Here is a 19,034-nt window from a genome sequence, read left to right as displayed (position 1 = left end):
TGGGGAGGTCGGAGGCATGCAAATGATGTCAGAAAAAAGCATGAGAACATGTAGGCCCTTTTATTATGGAATGGAACTTTGACTAGGGAAAAAAACTCCCACCACTTCCATATAATTTCTCTCTATTTTTTTTTTAAAATAAACTTTTTTGGAAAGATGGAAGTTGTATGATCTACCGCCGTCCGTTCACCTTTGCCATACCCCAAATTATTAATAATTTAATAATTTTTTATATTAATTATTTTTAAATTTACTATTATGTAATAAAATTATCAATCTAAAATTTATATTCATATTTTTCTTTTAAATAAATTGTTGATATATATATATATATATATATATATATATATATTAATCGTATAAAATATATACTTGAAGTAAAAATATATACTTGAAGTAATTTGAGATTATGAAGAATAATGATTTGATTAACAACAAATTATTAATCAAATCTCTAAGAATAAGGCATTGTCAACGAACTAATCATAACCTTTTACAAAGAGAATTTAGAAAAACGATGTCCATTGTTTCTATTTACTTATTTATTTATCTTATTTTTGTTGTGGTAGGCACTAGGCAATCGCAAGTAACTTAAACGTAGATACTGATGTTAAATCACATTTTATTTTATTAATGTAAATATGTAATAGTGTCAATTAATCTATATATACCTAGTAATATTATTTAAGTAGATTGTTATATAATTACTATACAACTGAAATAATGTATATATAAGAAAATCAGGCCTTTTTTTTTAAGAACAAAAAAAAAACAAATTTGTAACAAACAAAGCTGTATATTCTAGTAAGTGAGTAAGTCAATTGAGTAATGTTACACACTCTCACTATTAAAATTTAATAAAAATTAATTATGTAGCATTGCTCAAATTCAATTATAATTTTAAATGGCGTGTGAAAATTCCATTGTGTAGCATTAGTCCCTAGGCAATCATGATAACGAATAAAATACGGATAACTGAGTACTTAATGGAGTAAGGCTTTTTATTAACTAGATAATTAACAACAAATTCAAATGCACGTACTTAATTATTGCTAAACTATTTTGGCTTCCTTTCTATTTCATTTAGTAATTTCATTCCATTAATTGGATTGGGAAAACTATTTGATATATAGTACTTAATTGGCAAAACAATGGGCGGCGAAATAATATTTTATTTAAAAAAAAAAAAAAAAAAAAAACAGAAATACAAACAAATAATATAAAGTGGGGCCATTCACCATACAAATGGTCCCCAAGGCACTAATTACAATAAAAGATCCGGATTCTGGATTCGATTGAAAGCAACTTAATATTAAAGGGATTTCTTTTTGTTTTTGTTTTTGTTTTTGTTTTACATATATAAAGAGAAAGAAAGCAATGGCCACTTGGCTCCATTTGATTTTGACCCGCCGCTGTTATTAAAGACCGACATCGAGTTCACCTTATTTTCCAATGCAATCATTGAGCTTATAATATAAAACCCATGATTCATATGCTTTCACTGTGGGAGCTTATTGAATTTCCGGTAGCGATACTCAGCGTAGGTCTTGGTTGAATATTTGGGTGGATTTGCATCATTCACAAGCTGTGGAAGTGGCCCAATCGTCGCCTCCTGTGGAGGCACAATGAACACCGCCCACGACATGCGTGTGCGTTCTTTGTTCACCAAACTCCTGTGAAGAACACTCTTGTACTTCCCGTTGCTCAGCACCTGAAACATCATTAACAACAATATAATCCTAGCTATGAGAAAAAAATGTAATTTGTTTGACACCAACATGAGAAAAAATGTCGAGTGTACCTCAATCTGATCACCAACATGGACAAAAAGTGCATTTGGGAAGTAATCGACGGCAACCCAATTGCCATCTTTGGAGACTTGAAGGCCTGGAACATCGTTGGGGACAAGTAAAGTGAGAGCAGACATGTCAGTATGAGGTTCAACCCCAAGAGCCAGTTGGGGTTGTGGGCATGGTGGGTACATGTTTATTTTCATCTCCACCTCCATTTCTTCATCCCTTAAACTGGACTTCAAAACCTTCCCTTCCAAACCTAGCCCCTCTGACAGCAGCTCCAATAGCTCGTCTGATATTCTTACCATTTCTTTGTTATATTCTTCTGTCACTTCCCTGTTTCAAGTGCCAGCATTAATTTATAACACTCGAGGAATTTATTAGGATGGTTAAGAATGCTTTAGAATAAATTTTAGTCTTAAGTTAAATCAAATATATTAAAAAAAATATCTTTGATGTCTAATTTAATATTCTCAGTTCGAACTGAGAAGTAGATAGTTAAAGCTAGGTAGCTTTGATTCACATTATAGATTATTTGTCATTTAAGATTTAATTAATTATACTTAAAATAAAAATGAATTAGTTTATTTATATATATATATATCGTTGAAACAAACTTTTCTGAACTATCTTGAAATGGTTGATACAAGTAAACTTATTCTGTTAACAAATTCTATAGAAAGAAGAAAAACTGGTTCACGCCTATTTCAGATTCTATGTTCCCAAATATTCTCAAAACTCACCAAAGCTGGTTTCGGCGCCCACAATAAAAAGCTGCAGTTTAAATTTTGTTTTACTACTTTCGGTTTATTTCCCACCATGTCGTAAGCTTTCATAAAAGATTCCAGCTCTGTCCCAAAATTCAGCCTATAAATAGGCCGGGCTGTACATGTTTTCAATCGCGAAATAAAATGCTCTCTCTCTCGTATTTCAAGTGAGAAATACTTAAAATATTTATAAGCTTTAGAACTTAAAAGCTTTGGATCTACTTAAAAGGGGGAGTGACAGGTATAATTATTTTATTCTTAGTTTATGTCAATTTTAGTTATTAGAATTTAATTTATGTCGTTATGATGTCTAAATTGTTCGGGAAAGTTTAATTGAATATCTCGGGAAGGACATAATATTCAATCATCATTTTATATATTACAAATGCGTTGTTGTGCTGCATAAATTTTATTAGGTATTTTACAATAGTGCCGTTGTGATACCCAAGTAATATTAGAAGTTTTAAATAAATATTACATTAACGCCGTAGTAATGCCCATATAAAAATATGTGGTAATGCTACATAGTCGTTATGATTAGGGGTGTCAATAACCGCCCGCTAACTCCTAACAGTTATAACCGCTAACTGCTAATCGCCTTTTTATATAATATATTTTTATAATTATATTTATACATATAACATAATCATTTGATGATTAAATCACAATTTTTTTTAAAAATAATTAAATCACATGATCAATTGATCATTAAATCATTTGATTATATAATAACAAATTATACATATATAATATGACATAACTCATAAGTATATCAATTCATACTAATACAACAATTAAATATCTAGAAATTTATTTTCAATGTATGTTATAAACTTATAAGTCTATATAAGTCTACATATGCATATGAATAATATAAATATATAATATCAATACTTAATCATATGATTCAATGATAATCAAATACTTTATTCAAGACTTTAAGTAAATCATATTATTAATATACAATGATGATATGATTCGTATAATATCAAATTAAATAATTAACATTTAATTAAACAATGACTAATGTGTTACTTATAAACACAATTTAAGTATTAATGTATTATCATTATAATTTTAGTAATTTATATATTATCACTATAATTGATATGATTATATCACATGATAAATTGATCATTAAATCATATGATTATATAATAATAAATAATACATATATAATATGACATAATTCATAAGTTATAAGTCTACAAGTTAATCATATGATTAATGTATAATGATAATCACAACTGATTCAATTAAATTAAACAATATATTACTTATAACTACAATTTAATTAAAGCATTATTACACTAAAATACTAAAAAAAAGAGGGTAAAAAACAAGCCCAAAAATGCCCAAAAAGCCCCAAAAAAAGTTCAATTTTGAAAAAGCGGTTAGTAGGCGGTTATCTATTTCACTAACCGCTAACCACTAGGCGGTTAGCAGTTGGGGGTAGTGAAATCTACTAACCGCATTGACACCCCTAGTTATGATGCCCGAGTGACATTATAATATTTTAAATATATGTCGTTATACTGTCCAATTTTGGATAAAGCATAGAGATAAATTAAGAGGTCGTTATTTTAGCCTTTTAAATATAATTTTAAACTAATATATGGTTGCGCGCGGGCGTATCAAATGCTGTGAATATTAGAATCAAGGGTTAGAGCAGGAATTCAGCTTAACGGTGAAATGTAAGTATAACTACTTACTGAGCATAATACTATTTTTGTAAGTATAACTACTTACTGAGCATGATACTATTTTAGTAAGTATAACTACTTACTAAGCATGATGTTATTTTTATAAAACTTTTGAAGTATGATTATTACATGATCCTGAATATTTTATGAATAACATGAGTATATGCTTTCAATTATTTTTATATGTGTTGAAATAAGTTGCAAAATGAAAGATATGATTATGAGAACAAAATGATGATTTTAAGAGACATATTATTGCATACTATTGAATATTGAGAATAAGAGATGAATTAAATATGAGGCAAGAAGGTTTTCTTATATTAACGGTGAGAGCCGAAGGAGCCTCTCAGGTTAAATAAGAAGCGTTTTGCCTTCCTAAAGCTGAATGTAAAATTATAAGCCATTCTTATGTTAACGGTGGAAGCCAAAGGAGCCTCCCAGGTTAAAATAAGAAGCCAGGTGGTAACCGATGAGCCGAAGGTGTCTCCTAATAGCCGTAAACAAAAGGTTCAAGTCCTTTAGAAAGCCGAAAAGGCTAGAGATTGCATTGCAAACATTGAATAATGTGATTTATATGTTCTGTGATTTATTTGTTTTACCTCTTTATATTTCTATGCATATTCATTTTATGAGATGCAAGTAAAATACATATATGTATAAATATATATAAAGTCGTACATAGTAAAGAAAATGTCTAGAGAAGATAAATGGATTTTATTGCAAAACAACTCTACAGTGCTTATCTTATCAGCTATGGATTATACCAAAAATTAATTTGTCTAGAAAACCTAACGTAGCTGTTATTATAATCATCATGTTAGAGATATTATCGAAAAAGATGGCTCACATTGAAAGTTGTCAGTAATTCTTATACTTATTGAGAGTTTGAGACTGTAGGCTCATCAATCCGCCTATGTAAATGTGGAACACCACAATTACACTACATTTACATAGATGTTGATGCAGATGGTGAAGATGATCCATATGCCTGATGGTGAAGATGATCCATATGCCTGCCTAGGTTATTATGGATAAGGCTTTCTGGTACTTTAGTTTGTTGTAAAATATCATGAAGATGTCTATATTTTGAAATGTATCTATAGCTAGACATGTTCTAGGTACTTTTGATGTACATTTACCCATGTGCCATTTGTTGCACTTTTGATTAGTGTGTTTTCTTGTCTTGTAAAGTGCAATGTATAAATTTGTTTAATATAGAAGTCTTGTTATCAGTTCTGATATGTTCTGTAAGCGTTACATAAGAAAAAAAATAATTTTTTCTGCTACGAGATTTATAATCTCGATGATATTGAGGTAGAGATAGTAGTGCTTAGTGGCAATTGGAGATTTCCACTTTCGCCTTTCATTAAGTAAAGGTGGGGTGCTACATGTAGTGATGGATTTGATGGAACTAGTAACTCATATTAGAATACCAGTGGAAGGCCAAATAGATGAAAGTGGAGTGAACGTCGTGATACGAGAGGAATGACTAGGTTGTGGGGTGCAGGGGCAGAGCAACGACCCCGTTGCGGTGTAGTACAAGATATTTTGGGATTTTAAAATACGTCTTATAATTAGGGTTTAAGATTTTTCTATATATATGTTGTGCATGCACTTGTGAGCTTTGTGTCTTACATTAGAAAAGTATAAAGAATAAGAGCGGTTAATATACCTAAGTAGACCTAAGCCCATTAACTTAGGCTTTTGGACTAGAAGTGATGTCCTAATATGTATATTTATTATTTACTTATTCTTGTTTGACTCCTCTTGATGTTTCTCTTCCCATTAATATAATGAAACCCTGAATCATTGATAGCAAAATACAGTCGCACTTTCTATAGACGTAGGCACATTGCCGAACCACGTTAAATCTGTGTCTTAATTTTCTCTTAATCTCTCTCTTTTCGATTCTATATTTTATCATTGTTGTGAACGGTACTAACAATATGATCGAATCTTGTTGGACACTAGCTTTATGATGCTAAAGAGGTTTGAACACAATTTATGTATTTTTTTTTTATTAGTTATTACCTGATGATATGCATGTCGTTTGGAATATTTATATGTTCTGTCTTCTTTTTTTTCTTTTTTTTTCTTTTTTTTTTTTTTTTTTTAATATTGATGAACTTATTCTGGTTGGTACGCAGCGTAGTTTTCTGGTCCACTCATACAAATAAAATAAACTTACACCTCATCGTCCTTTAGGTTTAGGTTAAAGAACCACTCCAATATATGTCACTATCTCTTTAACATTTTATAGCTTAATTTTGAAAGACAACATCGTACTTAAAAAATGGATTTAGCTTGAGTGTTGTAAAAAAAAGCTTGAGTGTTGTTAAAAATAAATAAATAAATAAAAAATGTACGTAGTATTTTTTAAAACCGTCTAAATTAATGTTATTTCTTTGAAAAAAAATCTGAAATTAAATGTAATTTTTTTACGGAACCGAACCAAAATTTACTTAAAACAAGCCAACCAGCTGCCATTGTACGATTCCCAACTCTATTCATGTATTCAAACAAATTAATAAAACAGTACTATAGTATCAAATACATGTATGTTTAGTTCTTGAAGCACACCAAGACCTAGACGTAGGCTATCACATTATCAATCGTAAAAATTATATTTCGCATATATATATATATGTGTGTGTGTGTGTGTGTGTGTGTGTGTGTGAGCGTGCATGGATGATGAAAAGATGATATATGTATGTCGGTATACCTGTAAGCAGGAGGGTTTTGGGGCCATATACCATAATTGACCTTAGAAGGAGGAGACATGAAATGGAAGAAGTAGTCAATCCACTCGACCTTCTCATCGCTGTTCTTAGTCATCTTGGTCCCGTACCCTTCGAACTTTCCAGTAGCAGCGTCGTTTGCATAGGCTTCCTTTTCCTCTTGTGGGAGCCGGAAGAACTCCTGGCCCACCTCTTGTAGCCGTTGGATCAACGACGGCGATAGGCCGTGATCGGTGACGAGGAAGAACCCCCACTCCTGGCACGCCAAAGCAACTTGTTTAACGAGCACGTCATGCGGCTGAGATAGTGAGATGACAGGCACACTCACCCCCTCCACGGCCTTGCTGTTCTCCGGTCGCTCGTGGGCTGGGCGGATGAACTGCTCCGGCAGCTCTTTTAGGCCGCCAAATGCCAATGCCTGCACTCTCTGTACATCCTTTTTTTTTTGGTTTGTGAATAATTAACAGTGCAGAGCAGAGAGATGTTGTGGGCGAATTTGAAACAAAACGGTTCGTGGCTTCATGACATATACAACATATATATGTATATAATATGTTGTGTTGCAACTTTGAGGTAGCTAGGTTCAACTATAAAAATCGTGCGGCCTCTCCTTTAAATCCATCTACTAGTCAACCCTAGGGGCTAGAATATTGAGATTGGGGTAAAATTAAAAATAAAAAATAAAAAAATTAAGGGGTCAAAAGCTAAATTTAATTTAATTTTTTTTTAAAAAAAAAAAAATATTTGAGACCACCCCTGGGCTTGGGGCTGGGGACTCCGAGGCCAGGGGTGGGGACCACCCCTGACCCATCGGACAATGATCAATTTGTTGAGAAATAATTTTATGTTGTTTGTGAACAATATTTTGGATATGTTTCTAAAAAATTGATAACCAATTTTTATTAAACCAGTTTTATAAAATAAATTAAGCCCATAAATTTTTTCACAATTTACTACTATTGATTACATAACAGAAAGGTGGGAAGTATTTTTCATAAATTTTAATGAATTTGTGAAATTGAAAAATTAATATATTAAATTTTTTTTTAAAAAAAATTGAGTTTGTTTTTTCTTGCAATTACCTATGTTCGCTTTTTTGCCTTTCTTTCCTCCAATAGCGTTCTTTGTTCAATTCAAGAAATCATGGGTTCGTTTATTTGATAACTTGTTTCAGGAGTTTTTTTTTTTTTGTTTTTTGGAAAAAGTGTTTTGCCGTAATATATAAAGGTAGAAAATATTTAAAATTTTTGGAACATGGTGGAGCGACTGGTTCATATTTCGCGCCGAGTCTGCCGACAAATTGATGGATTCAAGGCCACAAATTACAAATAGTTGCCACTTGCCATTATTTATCACACTGGTCGTCACTGTACCAGTGGACCATGCGGTCCATGCATTAGGTTTGGTTTGTATTCAATTATTCCAATTTAAGTCGTGTATGGACCATGCCTGATGAAATTTATCACCCTGGTTATCACTGTACCAGTGTACCATGCATTAGGTTAGGTTTGTAAGAAATTCCATTTAAAGTGTCCACCGGAATCGGAGCTCGCCGGCTCCCTACAGCAGCGGCGGGCCTTGGCAGTGAGCGGTCATGGCCGCCTGTTCTGGTCGACAAACGGGCTGCCTGTGTGCTAAAAAAAAAAAAAAAAAAAAAAAAAGGGGCAACTTTGGCCACTGGTTGTGCATCAATTTCCCCACCTGGCAGCCCTTTTTGGCCGCATAAAGCTCCCGTTTTTGGCCGCATAAAGTGAGCGGCAGCCCGCATCGGGCCGCCTGGGACTCAAGCAACGACAGCCCTTCTCAGGCTGCCTGTGGGTTCGGATGGCGCCACGGCTTCCTGCCGATCGGCGTCGTCTGGGGCAGCTGGTTGGTGGCCGGCACATGGTGAAGGTGAGGCGGCAGCGGGGCATAAGGAAGAAGAAGGAAGGGGCGGCGGGTGGGTTGGGTATCTTTGGGTTGGGACTTAAGGTTTTCGGGTAGGGGTTTTTAACCCATAAGGAAACCGGGTTTAGTGTTTTTGGGCCACTGGTATGGGTTTATTTTAACCCAAGCCCGATCCAGTTTTTTTTTTTAAAAAAAAGGATCATTAAGTGGGCTGACCTAGAAGCCCAACCCGGATCAAGTAGCCCATCTAGTTTTAAAAAAAAAACAAAAAAAGGGGCGGTTTGGGCTCTTAAGGATAAAGGGCCTAAGGCCACTTCAAGAGCATTAGGCTATTCAGTTTATTGTGCTTTAATGTTATATTTTTTTTTTTTAATTTATCTTATGATTTAAATTGTTCGGTATTAAATTATTGTTTCTTTAATACATGAACTTAAGGATATATTTATTCTTTTAATTGTTTCAATATAAATTGTTTGATACCTGGATCTGAGAATAATTAACTAAGCCACATATGTTGGTAAATGTTTATGGTACTATCCAAAATTGAAATCGGAAAGTTCTGGCAAGGCAAGTTTTGGGACTTAAGTGTGCCGTTGTGCGCCCCCTCACTTACCTGGGACACTATTTGGTTATACTTTGGAAAAATACTATTTACCCACTGACATGTTAATTTTGTCTTTTATTCTTGAGAATTTTGTTTTGGCATCTATACAGTTATTGGATGTTAATGAAGTCGTGATTATCATAATAATTTTAGGAGAGCCATAGCATCCCGATTTTAAAATGATAATTGCATCTATATTATATATGTGAACTTCATAAAGAAAATTAACATCATGTTGTAATTAATTCATAAATTTAATTACTAATTCCCACAGGGACGTTATTATTTTTATAATTTAATTAGAATAAGATAGTAAATTTAACTTTAAAAATAAAATTTCTCTTCGGCCCATAGGTACGGAGAATTTTATTTATTAATATTAAATTTATTAGTCCTATTAATAAAGAGTAAATTTCATGCGTGATGCAACCTTTGCTCACAAGTAAGTTGAAATTTATTATTAAATTAGCATTGGTTAATTTAAATAAATTATATGTTAATGAAGTCATAATTGTCATAATAATTTCGGGAGAGCCACAGCATCCCGATTTTATAATGATAATTGCATCAAGATTATATATATGAACTTCATAAAAAAAATTAACATCGTGTTGTAATTAATTCATAAATTTAATTTGCCAATCCCCACAGGACGTTTTTATTTTTATGACTTAATTAGAATAAGATAGTAAATTTAACATTGAAAATAAAATTTCTCTTAGGCCCACAAGTACGAAAAATTTTATTTATTAATGCTAAATTTATTAGTCTTATTAATAAAGAGTAAATTTCATGCGTGATGCACCTTTGCCCACATATGGGTTGAAATTTACTATTAAATTAATATTGGTTAATTTAAATAAGGTTATTTCATAGCATTGAAGTATATTATTTTTCTTGGTTATTGGATGTATTCCTATTCCTTTAATTATTAGTATTTTATGTTCCAATAATTCATAGTGGTAATTTTTCCTGACCGAAAAGAAAATGTGCTTTTCACTTTGGGGTATTTGCAGACTGAATTGGTGTTTCGTGTGGACAAAATCAAGTGCGCCACATGAGATTATTAAACATGAACGATTGTAGTGATTTAAATAACTAAAGTCTCAACGTTCATAAAATCTTATATCAAGAAAATTATTAGGGTTTTATTCCTTAATGTTTTAGGGCCAAGGAAATCATTTGAATTAGATAATATGTACCCGTGAAAGACTAGATAGTGAGGATCTAAGGTGAAAAATTATGCCACGTCATTTTAAAAAAATAAGCGGCAAACCTAACATTTTGGACAGTGGGAAAGAAAAGGAAGTTAAAAAAATAAAAAATAAGAAATAAAATAAAATTCAAGCAAGCAAGCGGGAAACAAAAATGAATAGGAAAACAAAATGTTAAACATCAGCTTCAGCGCATCCCATTGGTGCATATCCTAGGCTGGAGTTCTTTATGCCATATTGTCATACACATGGTTGTCCCTTTCAGCTGCTTTTGCTAATTCAGAGGGCGTATTTCAGATGCAGCTGATTTTTTTTTTTTTTTTTTTCATAATCCATTTTAAGAACTTTGGAAAAATGCTTTCAGCGAAAAACAATTTCTTCAAAAATATTTTTTTTAATGTTTCGCGCGTATATATATATTAAACCTTAAATTACGATAATGTCTTAAATAAGTCAAAGTGTGATCCCTATCGAGTTCGGTAGTGTCCCAACCAGGTCTTGACGATATCTGTGCGGTGGCTGACGAGTCCTAGCCAGGTCTTGATGGGGTTCAGACCGGATCCTAGTAAGGTCCAGACCAGACCTAGTCCTAGCGATATCTTGTTCGGGTCTTGTTGGTGGCCTAGTGAAGTACTGATAGGGTCTCGCGCGACGTCTCAGTTGGATTTGTCACTTTGAGAATAAGATATTTAAACTCAAAAAAATAGTTTATAATTTTTAAAAATTAAAACAATTTTTTGAGAAAAAAAAAAAAAAGGATACTTTTTTATCAAACCGAAAATATTATTTTCAGTCGTACTAAAAACCAAAAAATACGAAACTATTAATCATTTTATGTCAAAAAAAAAAGGGAGTCTAAGAATAATAAAACATACGTCAGTAGTGGAACTTTCCTTTTTCATTCTCATTGTTTTTCTTCTTGGCATCGTAATCTTGACATTATTTTGAAATCTTTGTGGTTCAGCGTCTTTTCGAATGGATATACAATCACTATTACCCGGAAATTACACTTAGCTGTCTCAAATTTATATCTAATTTGCAATCATTACCTTCAAACTTTAAAAAAAATAAGGGTTAAATACTTAAAATTTCCTTAGGGTTTATTTTGTATAACAGGAGGTCTTTATAATTTTGGTAAAAAACCAAATTAGTTTGTTTGTCCATTGACCGTTAGTTGACCTAATGAAACTCCACGTGAACCAATTAGAAATTGACATTTGATATAAGTGACCATGTCATTAGTGATGACGTGGCACCTAATTAGATTTTTTATTTTTTTTAAATTAAAATTGAAAATATATATTTTTCAAAAAAAAAAAAAAATTGTCCAAGGGGGTGGCCAAAACCACCCCCAAAGAAACCACCCCCAATGGTGGTTTGGGGGTGGTTTCGACTAGATGGCTTGGCCACCCCTATGGCCAAAGGGTTGGCTTGGAAACCCCCAAAATGGCTGAGGGTGTAACATCCCCAACCTGTTAAGACTGAGTTTGCCACTTTTCTTCTTTTACAACAAAAGTTTTTGCAAAGATTTGATTTTAGAGGATACGATCAATGTATCAAATATTTTTCAAGAGATTTTATTACAAGCAAAATTAGTAAACATTAAACTTTAGTTGCGGAATATCATATTATTACAATAACTGATATGAAAAGACTTTAAAAGTTAATAATTATTCCAACCCCCATTTCGGCCTCCTATTCCAGTGTCATTTCTAACTGAAAACAATAAATAAAACTGAATGAGCCAAAAGGGGGCCCAGCAAGTAAAATTCACAACCATAAATAGTTTTACTCCTTATTCTCAGTTTTGAAAATTGTTTTCACAAATAAATATACATCCAGCCATAATAATACATGTATGTACGGTTGCATCTTCCGTAACATATACGTACTATTACATCTATTAATAGATTATTGTCATAAATTATCTTTATAAATCATTATCATAATGCATTGTTATAAATTATCATTGTAAATCATCATAGTATATCATCGTTGAAAATCATTATAGTATATCATCGTTGAAATTATATTATTATTTTCTCATATTAGGGCCCATGTACACTATTACTCCTGTGTACAAGGGTTGCGGGTCTTTGTGATCATGGCACTGAACTGTGACTTCAGCCATGTCCGACCGTCAATTAACTCTTTTCTTAGTACACTCAACGGTCATGTTGATGGAATACCACCTTCTGGCATAACCTCCTTCAGTGGTTTCGCCTCCATCCGAGTATCGGTATCGAACTCCTCTCATCCTTACTTATCTTGGGGCAAAAAATACTCTCCTCCATACATGTGCGCTCATTTCATAAACATTTAACTTATTTCTTGTACTTCTTTTGATGCATCTTAGGGCAACATGTAGGAAGGTTTATCATCATTCTTCTTTTTTATAATCATCATTTCTCAACTTTATTTTCTCAAAATTGGAAATTTTTTAAAATATAAACTTGTTGTACTTAGAAAGCATTTAAAGAAATAGAAACTTTCTAAATAATTCTTTTAGAAATCCTTCATGCATGCAACATATCTCCATGATAGGTAAATAAAATAATAATTTGCAGTTTAATACAAGAATGTATAAATAGCATGACATGAAGTAATTTTAGAAGGGGTAGTAAATTTATTTACTTTTAGACTGAAGCTAAAAAGTGGTTTGAAGGATCTAGTTGCTCCAATCTGACTAACACTACTAGTATATATTTTGAACTAATTTCTCAAGTCCGTTCTCTCTCGTGCTCTTTCTTTCTTGCAACGCTTTGTCTTGCCCTTTCTCTCTCCGTTTCGTGTAAACACTTTCAGAAAGAAGAAAGACCGAGTAGAAAACAGAAGAAGGAAAAATATGTGAAAGAGAAGGGAGAGGAGATGAGTGGTGAAAATTGTGAAGGGTGAGAACTCTATTTACAGGAAAAAACCAAATACTATTCCGCCTTTCATTTACAATTTTACCATTCATTTACTATTTCACCTACCAAATATTATTATACCTACCATTTACTATTCTACCTTCTATTTACTATTCTACCTACCCTATACTATTTTACCTACCAGTACAATTATTCTTACCATTTACTATCCTATTATTTTACCAATTATCATACTCTAATTATCACTTTCTGTAATACCATAAATTTTCCAAGAATTAAAATCATAGGCTAAAATGAATATCAAAATAACATCATTATCAAAATAATCTATTTAAATAACTTTGAAAATTATGGGGCACTACAGAGGGGGTGGCTCGGCCACCCCATTTTTTTTTTTTTTTTTTTAAAAGCAAAAATATTTTTTTTTTAATTTTAATTAAAAAAATAAAAAATTTAATTAGATGCCACGTCATCATTGATGATATGACCACTTATGCCAAATGTTAGCTTATAATTAGTTCACGTGGAGGTCCGTTAAGTCAACTAAAGGTCAATGAACGGAATGATCAATTTAATCATTTACAAAAACCATAAAAAAATTTTGTGATACAAAATAAACCCTACGAAAAAAAAAGAAAGAAAGAAAGAAAGTGAAACCCTAAGGGGATTTCCATATTTAACCCAAAGAATAATCAACTCCTCGAATTAGTAAACGCTTTTAAAAAATAGAAAATGCAGCATTGGGTTAAATGGCCGCCACATTCACTTAAAACATGACACGTGCAACTAAGTATTAGAAAAGCCATGCGGTAGCCAATTAAACCCGAGAGAACGCGCAATATTGACGTAAAAAATACCTGAAAGTCGGTCGTCGTGATAAATTACCAAAATCATGGTTGGGCCAAACATATTAAAAGACCAAATTGATCGGTCTCGTTTGTGGAAGACCCTGGAATATCTCTCTCTGCTCCGATGGCTTACGTTGAAAGAGGTTAGCTCTCTGTTCCCCTCTGCCTCCCTCTGGTCATTATTTCGTGCTTTAATTGTAAATCTAATTATTATTATTATGAGAAATCAGGCTCTACACGTTCGCTTCTCAAATCGTTCATTCGCTTATTGAAAAAATTTGGAGATTTAGGGCTTTTATTTATCGGTTTGCTGTAGATTATGCCTTTGATGAATTGACTGGTTTGAATCGCTACACCTTGGAACGGTATTTGATTTGGTTACTCACAGTAAGCGCCGTTGTCTAGTCTATTAAGAATTGAATAGATGTATCTGCAATGTAATATAATTTCATTAGGGCTTTTCTAACTGTGATTGGGGATTGTGTATGATGCCGGAGATGAACCTGGTTTATTTTCCTTTTCACAATTTTGCCATGCAATTTCTCTTTGGGAAAAGGGAAACATCCTTCTTCAGTTGTGTTGGTTGAGAACGTCTAAATTCCTGCAATTTTCTTTGGAGTCCTTTTTTCTAACAAAAGAATAAGAAGAATGGCTCTTTCCTAGTGCGTTTTGTAGGCCCCATACCAATGCATGTATTCTCTCTTCTTCTTTTTTGATAAGTAATCGAAAGGGCCCTATTCAAGAATATATGAAGTATACAAGAGAGACACCTAAACAGAACAAAAGAAGATAAAGAAAATCGTGGAAGTTAGGAGAATGAAGACAATCAAAGGCTGTTGTCACCTCATGTCTTCTCTTTTTAATTGGGAAGCCATTTGAGATTTAACTTTCTGTCCAAATTTTAGCTTTATAGTTGAGATTTTGGTGCATTACGTATCCTTGATCTTCTGTGCAGCTTGTATATCTAACCTTCTGGGTACGTGTGCTTGTCTAGTTTCATATGAATATGTTCTCTCTTTTTGAAGTTGTTTGGTTAAGGTCTCTTGTTTTCTGATGAATGATTTTCTAGCCTTGATGGAAGCAACCATGTAGTCCGTGTCCCTAAAATATAATTTTAAAAGGCTATTAAATGGTTCCCTATTTCACGTGTTATTGCCCATTTAAATAGTATTTAGATAGAAATCGTGCTTTTATATTTTTCCTGCATTGCATTTGTTTTATGGTCCCGATAGTTTATTGCATTTGTCACCTGCTTCACTTAAGTAACTGACATGCTGGATATTTCTACACTGTCATTCATGTTACACAACGATAGGATGCCTGTGACGATTGATTAGAGTGTTTAGTTGTTACTTATGTATTGAAACTTTCAATGTTGATTATACATGTGTAAGTGTAAAAAAGGTTGAGTCCCACAATGGAAAGATATCACAACTATGAGTGGTTAATGTAATATAATTGGGCACAAACTCATAGATTTAAGTTTTTGGGTTAAGTGATGTCTGAATATGTTTGATCATGATCTCACTAAGCTTTGAGTTGAGATCTTTCCTAATATGTTACATAATGGTCTCACGAGAAGACTCCTCAAAGTTTTAACCTTCCCAAAAGGTGGAATTAGAGCCAATGGTGGTGTGTGATATAGTCAATGATGGTGGTCCCTTTAGCAATTAGAGTGAGTCTTTGGAGTAGGGACAAATGTGCATGGCGTGAGCATTAACAAATGTTTTTAAATCTGTGGCTGTGGTGAACATTGCACGCTGTGGGCACATATGAGGGCTCAAACTATAGGTTTAAGTTTTGGGTTGAATGGTGTTTCAACATACTATACTCTCTCACTAGAAGACTCTCCAAGCTGTTAAATCTCCAACAAGTGATATCAAAGTCGATAGCGGAATGGCACAGGCATTGACGTGGGTCATTGGAGTACAGGTGCATGTGCATGCATGGATGAGGGTTTCCTAAAGTAAGGGTAACGATGCATAGTGCGAGCATGGACAAGGGTTCCTAGAGTAGGGGCAAAGTTGCATAGTGGGGGCATAGACGAGGGTCCCTAGATTAGGGGCAAATGTGCATAGTGCGGGCACGGACAAGGGTCCTTGTGGGAAAAGCAAAGGTACATGGTGTAGGCATAGACAAGAGTTTTGGGGTAGGGATAAATTAAAAAGTGCATGGCGAGAGCAAGCCCAAATAAGACATCAGTGATCTCGGACTGCTTGTAAGTTCAATAAAAAGCTTCATTTTGAGGGGGAGTGTTGTAATATGGTAGACTTAGACGTGAAGGGGAGATTGTTGAGTATACAAGTGTGATTGTGGAAAGATTGAGTTTCATGCTAGAAAGATGTCATAGATGTGAGTGGCTAAAATAACATAATGGGCTCAAACTCATAGGTTTAAGCGTTTGGGTTGAATGGTATCCCAACATGCTATCTTATGATCTCTCTAGAAGATTCCTCAAGGTGTTTATTTTCCTGACATTCAGAATGCTTAGCAGTGGGTTGTTAGTTTCAAGTTACATGGACTGAGGCTATCGTAGTACTATTTATTTTGATGTATTTGCTTTCCTCCTTTTGTTCTCCCTTTCTCTCCCAAAAAAAAAAAAAAAAAGTCAGAGAATGAATCCTTGATGAATTTCATTTTTAGCATACTCGATACATGCTACTTTTTTAGGAATGAGGCTATTCTAAAACAAGGAGTTCAAACTTGTCAATATGATACTATATGGTAATCTTGCCATGCCATATACCTGTCGGCAAAATTGCTATCTGGCTAAGCAATTAAAAAGAGGATTTGTAGCCTAAAAAATGATGTCGCAAATAAAGAAGAACTATTCTTTGAAAAAGTTGTTCTTGTTGATGCTCTTTCTCTCTCAGCAGTGTCTTAGTTTTTCCTGCAAAAATTTGTCTTGTCTTTACAGTTATGTCAGGTCGTTTCCTTGTCTCTAGAATTTCAATTCTTGTACTATTATTATTATTATTATTATGTGGGGAAGGGGGGAATGTGTCTTCCGTTACTTTCTAGTTCCGTTCCCAAAGTTGATTGGAATGCTGAAAGTGCTAACGCCAAATTTTAAATGTCTAGCTATATTGTTAATTTTGGGTGATATAGAAAACATTCCTGATGAGGCCAAAATAACGAACTGTGGTTCCTTTGATCATCTCTCTCTATTATTTGTTCAGGCGTTGTGAAATCCAAGCGATCAATATGGCGGCTCAAGACTATCACAGACTTCTTCTGGGCTATTGTTAACTTCTTTGGCGTGTTTTTTGCAACTATGTTTTCGGTAATTCTGATATTTTTCCCTCACTTTTTAATGATTTACCCTACCTTGGTTTATCGAAGAGGTCTTATGCATTTAGAAGCTTAAGTTCTCATTGTTGCATGCCTCAGATGGAGAAGTCAGATGCTTACAGAAAAGGCTCTGGCGCTGGCAAGAAATGGGATGGTGATGGGCCAGGAGGTCCAGGGGGACCATATGGTGGTGGTCCACGTGGGCCGCCTCGTGGACTAGACAATGTTCGTGGAATTGATCATAGTAAGTTTATATTGTCCGCCTTGTTTATTTCGTTTGTAAATGTGTTTTTCCCTGCCCCACTCCTTTATTTCATACAAATGTCTTCTTCCAAACTCCCAGGTTCTTTACCTGCATGCGGCTCTTGCTGTGGCTGAGTGTCAAGAGGTATCTATTGTGCATTATCCATATTGTGTCTCTAATGCTATGTTTGGAAATGTGTAAGGAATTACTTACCAAAAAAGAAACAGAAAATGTTTTAAGGAGTTGAAATTGTGTAATATGTAATGTGGATGTCCGTAGATTTATCATGTGACCTGAGTATAGGGAAGGAAACCTAAAATCGTTAATAAACCACGATGGTGTTTGCACTTACCCACCCCTTTGTGTTTGTTTTATGCTCGAGGTAAAATGTTCTTTTGTTGGAAATTATTTTCAGCGAAATTATCTTTTCCAGTTAAATGCTTTTTGTGGTTCGTATAGAAAATACAATGGCAAAGGCAGTGGTAGCGAATGAACTGCAAGAAAGAGTACTGCGTGGTAAGAGGTTAAGTGTTGTGGGTTGAAAATGAGAAGCTTAAACTCAAAAAATGGTTTACGAAAATAAAAAATTAGTAATCAAACATAGTGGATGACGCTGAAGGATTGTTTTAGGATTTTTGGGTATTTCTTCTCTCTTTCTCTTTCTCCCTTTTTTTTTAAGGTAAAGACGTAGATTTAACTTTTAAGCATCTTAAAAATGTTGTTAATCTTTTTTAAGTTTTCAAGGATCTTAAAAGCACATATCAAAATTATGTAGTTTTAATGAGAGATTTTTTAAGTAATAATAAAGAGGGAAAAATGCTTTAGAGGTCTTGAGTTGAGGTATCACCTTTTATTGTTTAAATTTTATTAGTTACTCACTAAGTTAGAACCATTATCAAATAGATATTTCCACCTACCTTTCATTAAATTTTTACTGTTGTCATGTCAAACCCAATCAGATGGTGACATGTGTCCCCTTTAATAAAAAAATAATAAAGAAAAATATACAAACATAAAAAATTATAAATGATTAAATATAAATATAAACAAATCATTATTGTTTTCCAATTCGTAA

The 19,034-nt window shown here is 33.4% G+C and overlaps 2 protein-coding genes across 2 annotated transcripts; one reads left to right on the top strand and one right to left on the bottom strand.

Moving 5' to 3' along the window:
* Window positions 1–1,488: 1,488 nt before the first annotated feature.
* Window positions 1,489–8,887, bottom strand: LOC148587766 (flavonol synthase/flavanone 3-hydroxylase-like). Its single transcript, XM_088512806.1, has 5 exons — window positions 8,703–8,887; window positions 8,485–8,635; window positions 6,986–7,437; window positions 1,802–2,129; window positions 1,489–1,711 (listed from the first exon to the last, which is right to left on the bottom strand). The coding sequence occupies exons 1-5, from the start codon at window positions 8,885–8,887 to the stop codon at window positions 1,499–1,501; spliced, it is 1,329 nt and encodes a 442-aa protein (XP_088368932.1). The 3' UTR covers window positions 1,489–1,498.
* A 5,592-nt stretch (window positions 8,888–14,479) lies between these two features.
* On the top strand, window positions 14,480–18,331 carry LOC132190452 (uncharacterized). The gene is made up of 4 exons (XM_059605443.2): window positions 14,480–14,567; window positions 17,604–17,707; window positions 17,815–17,959; window positions 18,059–18,331. Exons 1-4 carry the CDS (start codon window positions 14,549–14,551, stop codon window positions 18,091–18,093), a joined length of 303 nt encoding a protein of 100 aa, XP_059461426.2. The 5' UTR covers window positions 14,480–14,548; the 3' UTR covers window positions 18,094–18,331.
* The last annotated feature ends 703 nt before the right edge of the window (window positions 18,332–19,034 follow it).

Source organism: Corylus avellana, chromosome 2, assembly GCF_965113065.1.
Source record: "Corylus avellana chromosome 2, dhCorAvel1.hap1.2, whole genome shotgun sequence".
NCBI classification, from domain to species: domain Eukaryota; kingdom Viridiplantae; phylum Streptophyta; class Magnoliopsida; order Fagales; family Betulaceae; genus Corylus; species Corylus avellana.
The sequence above is the reverse complement of the archived record's forward strand: the minus strand, read 5'-3'. Positions and strand labels throughout refer to the sequence as shown.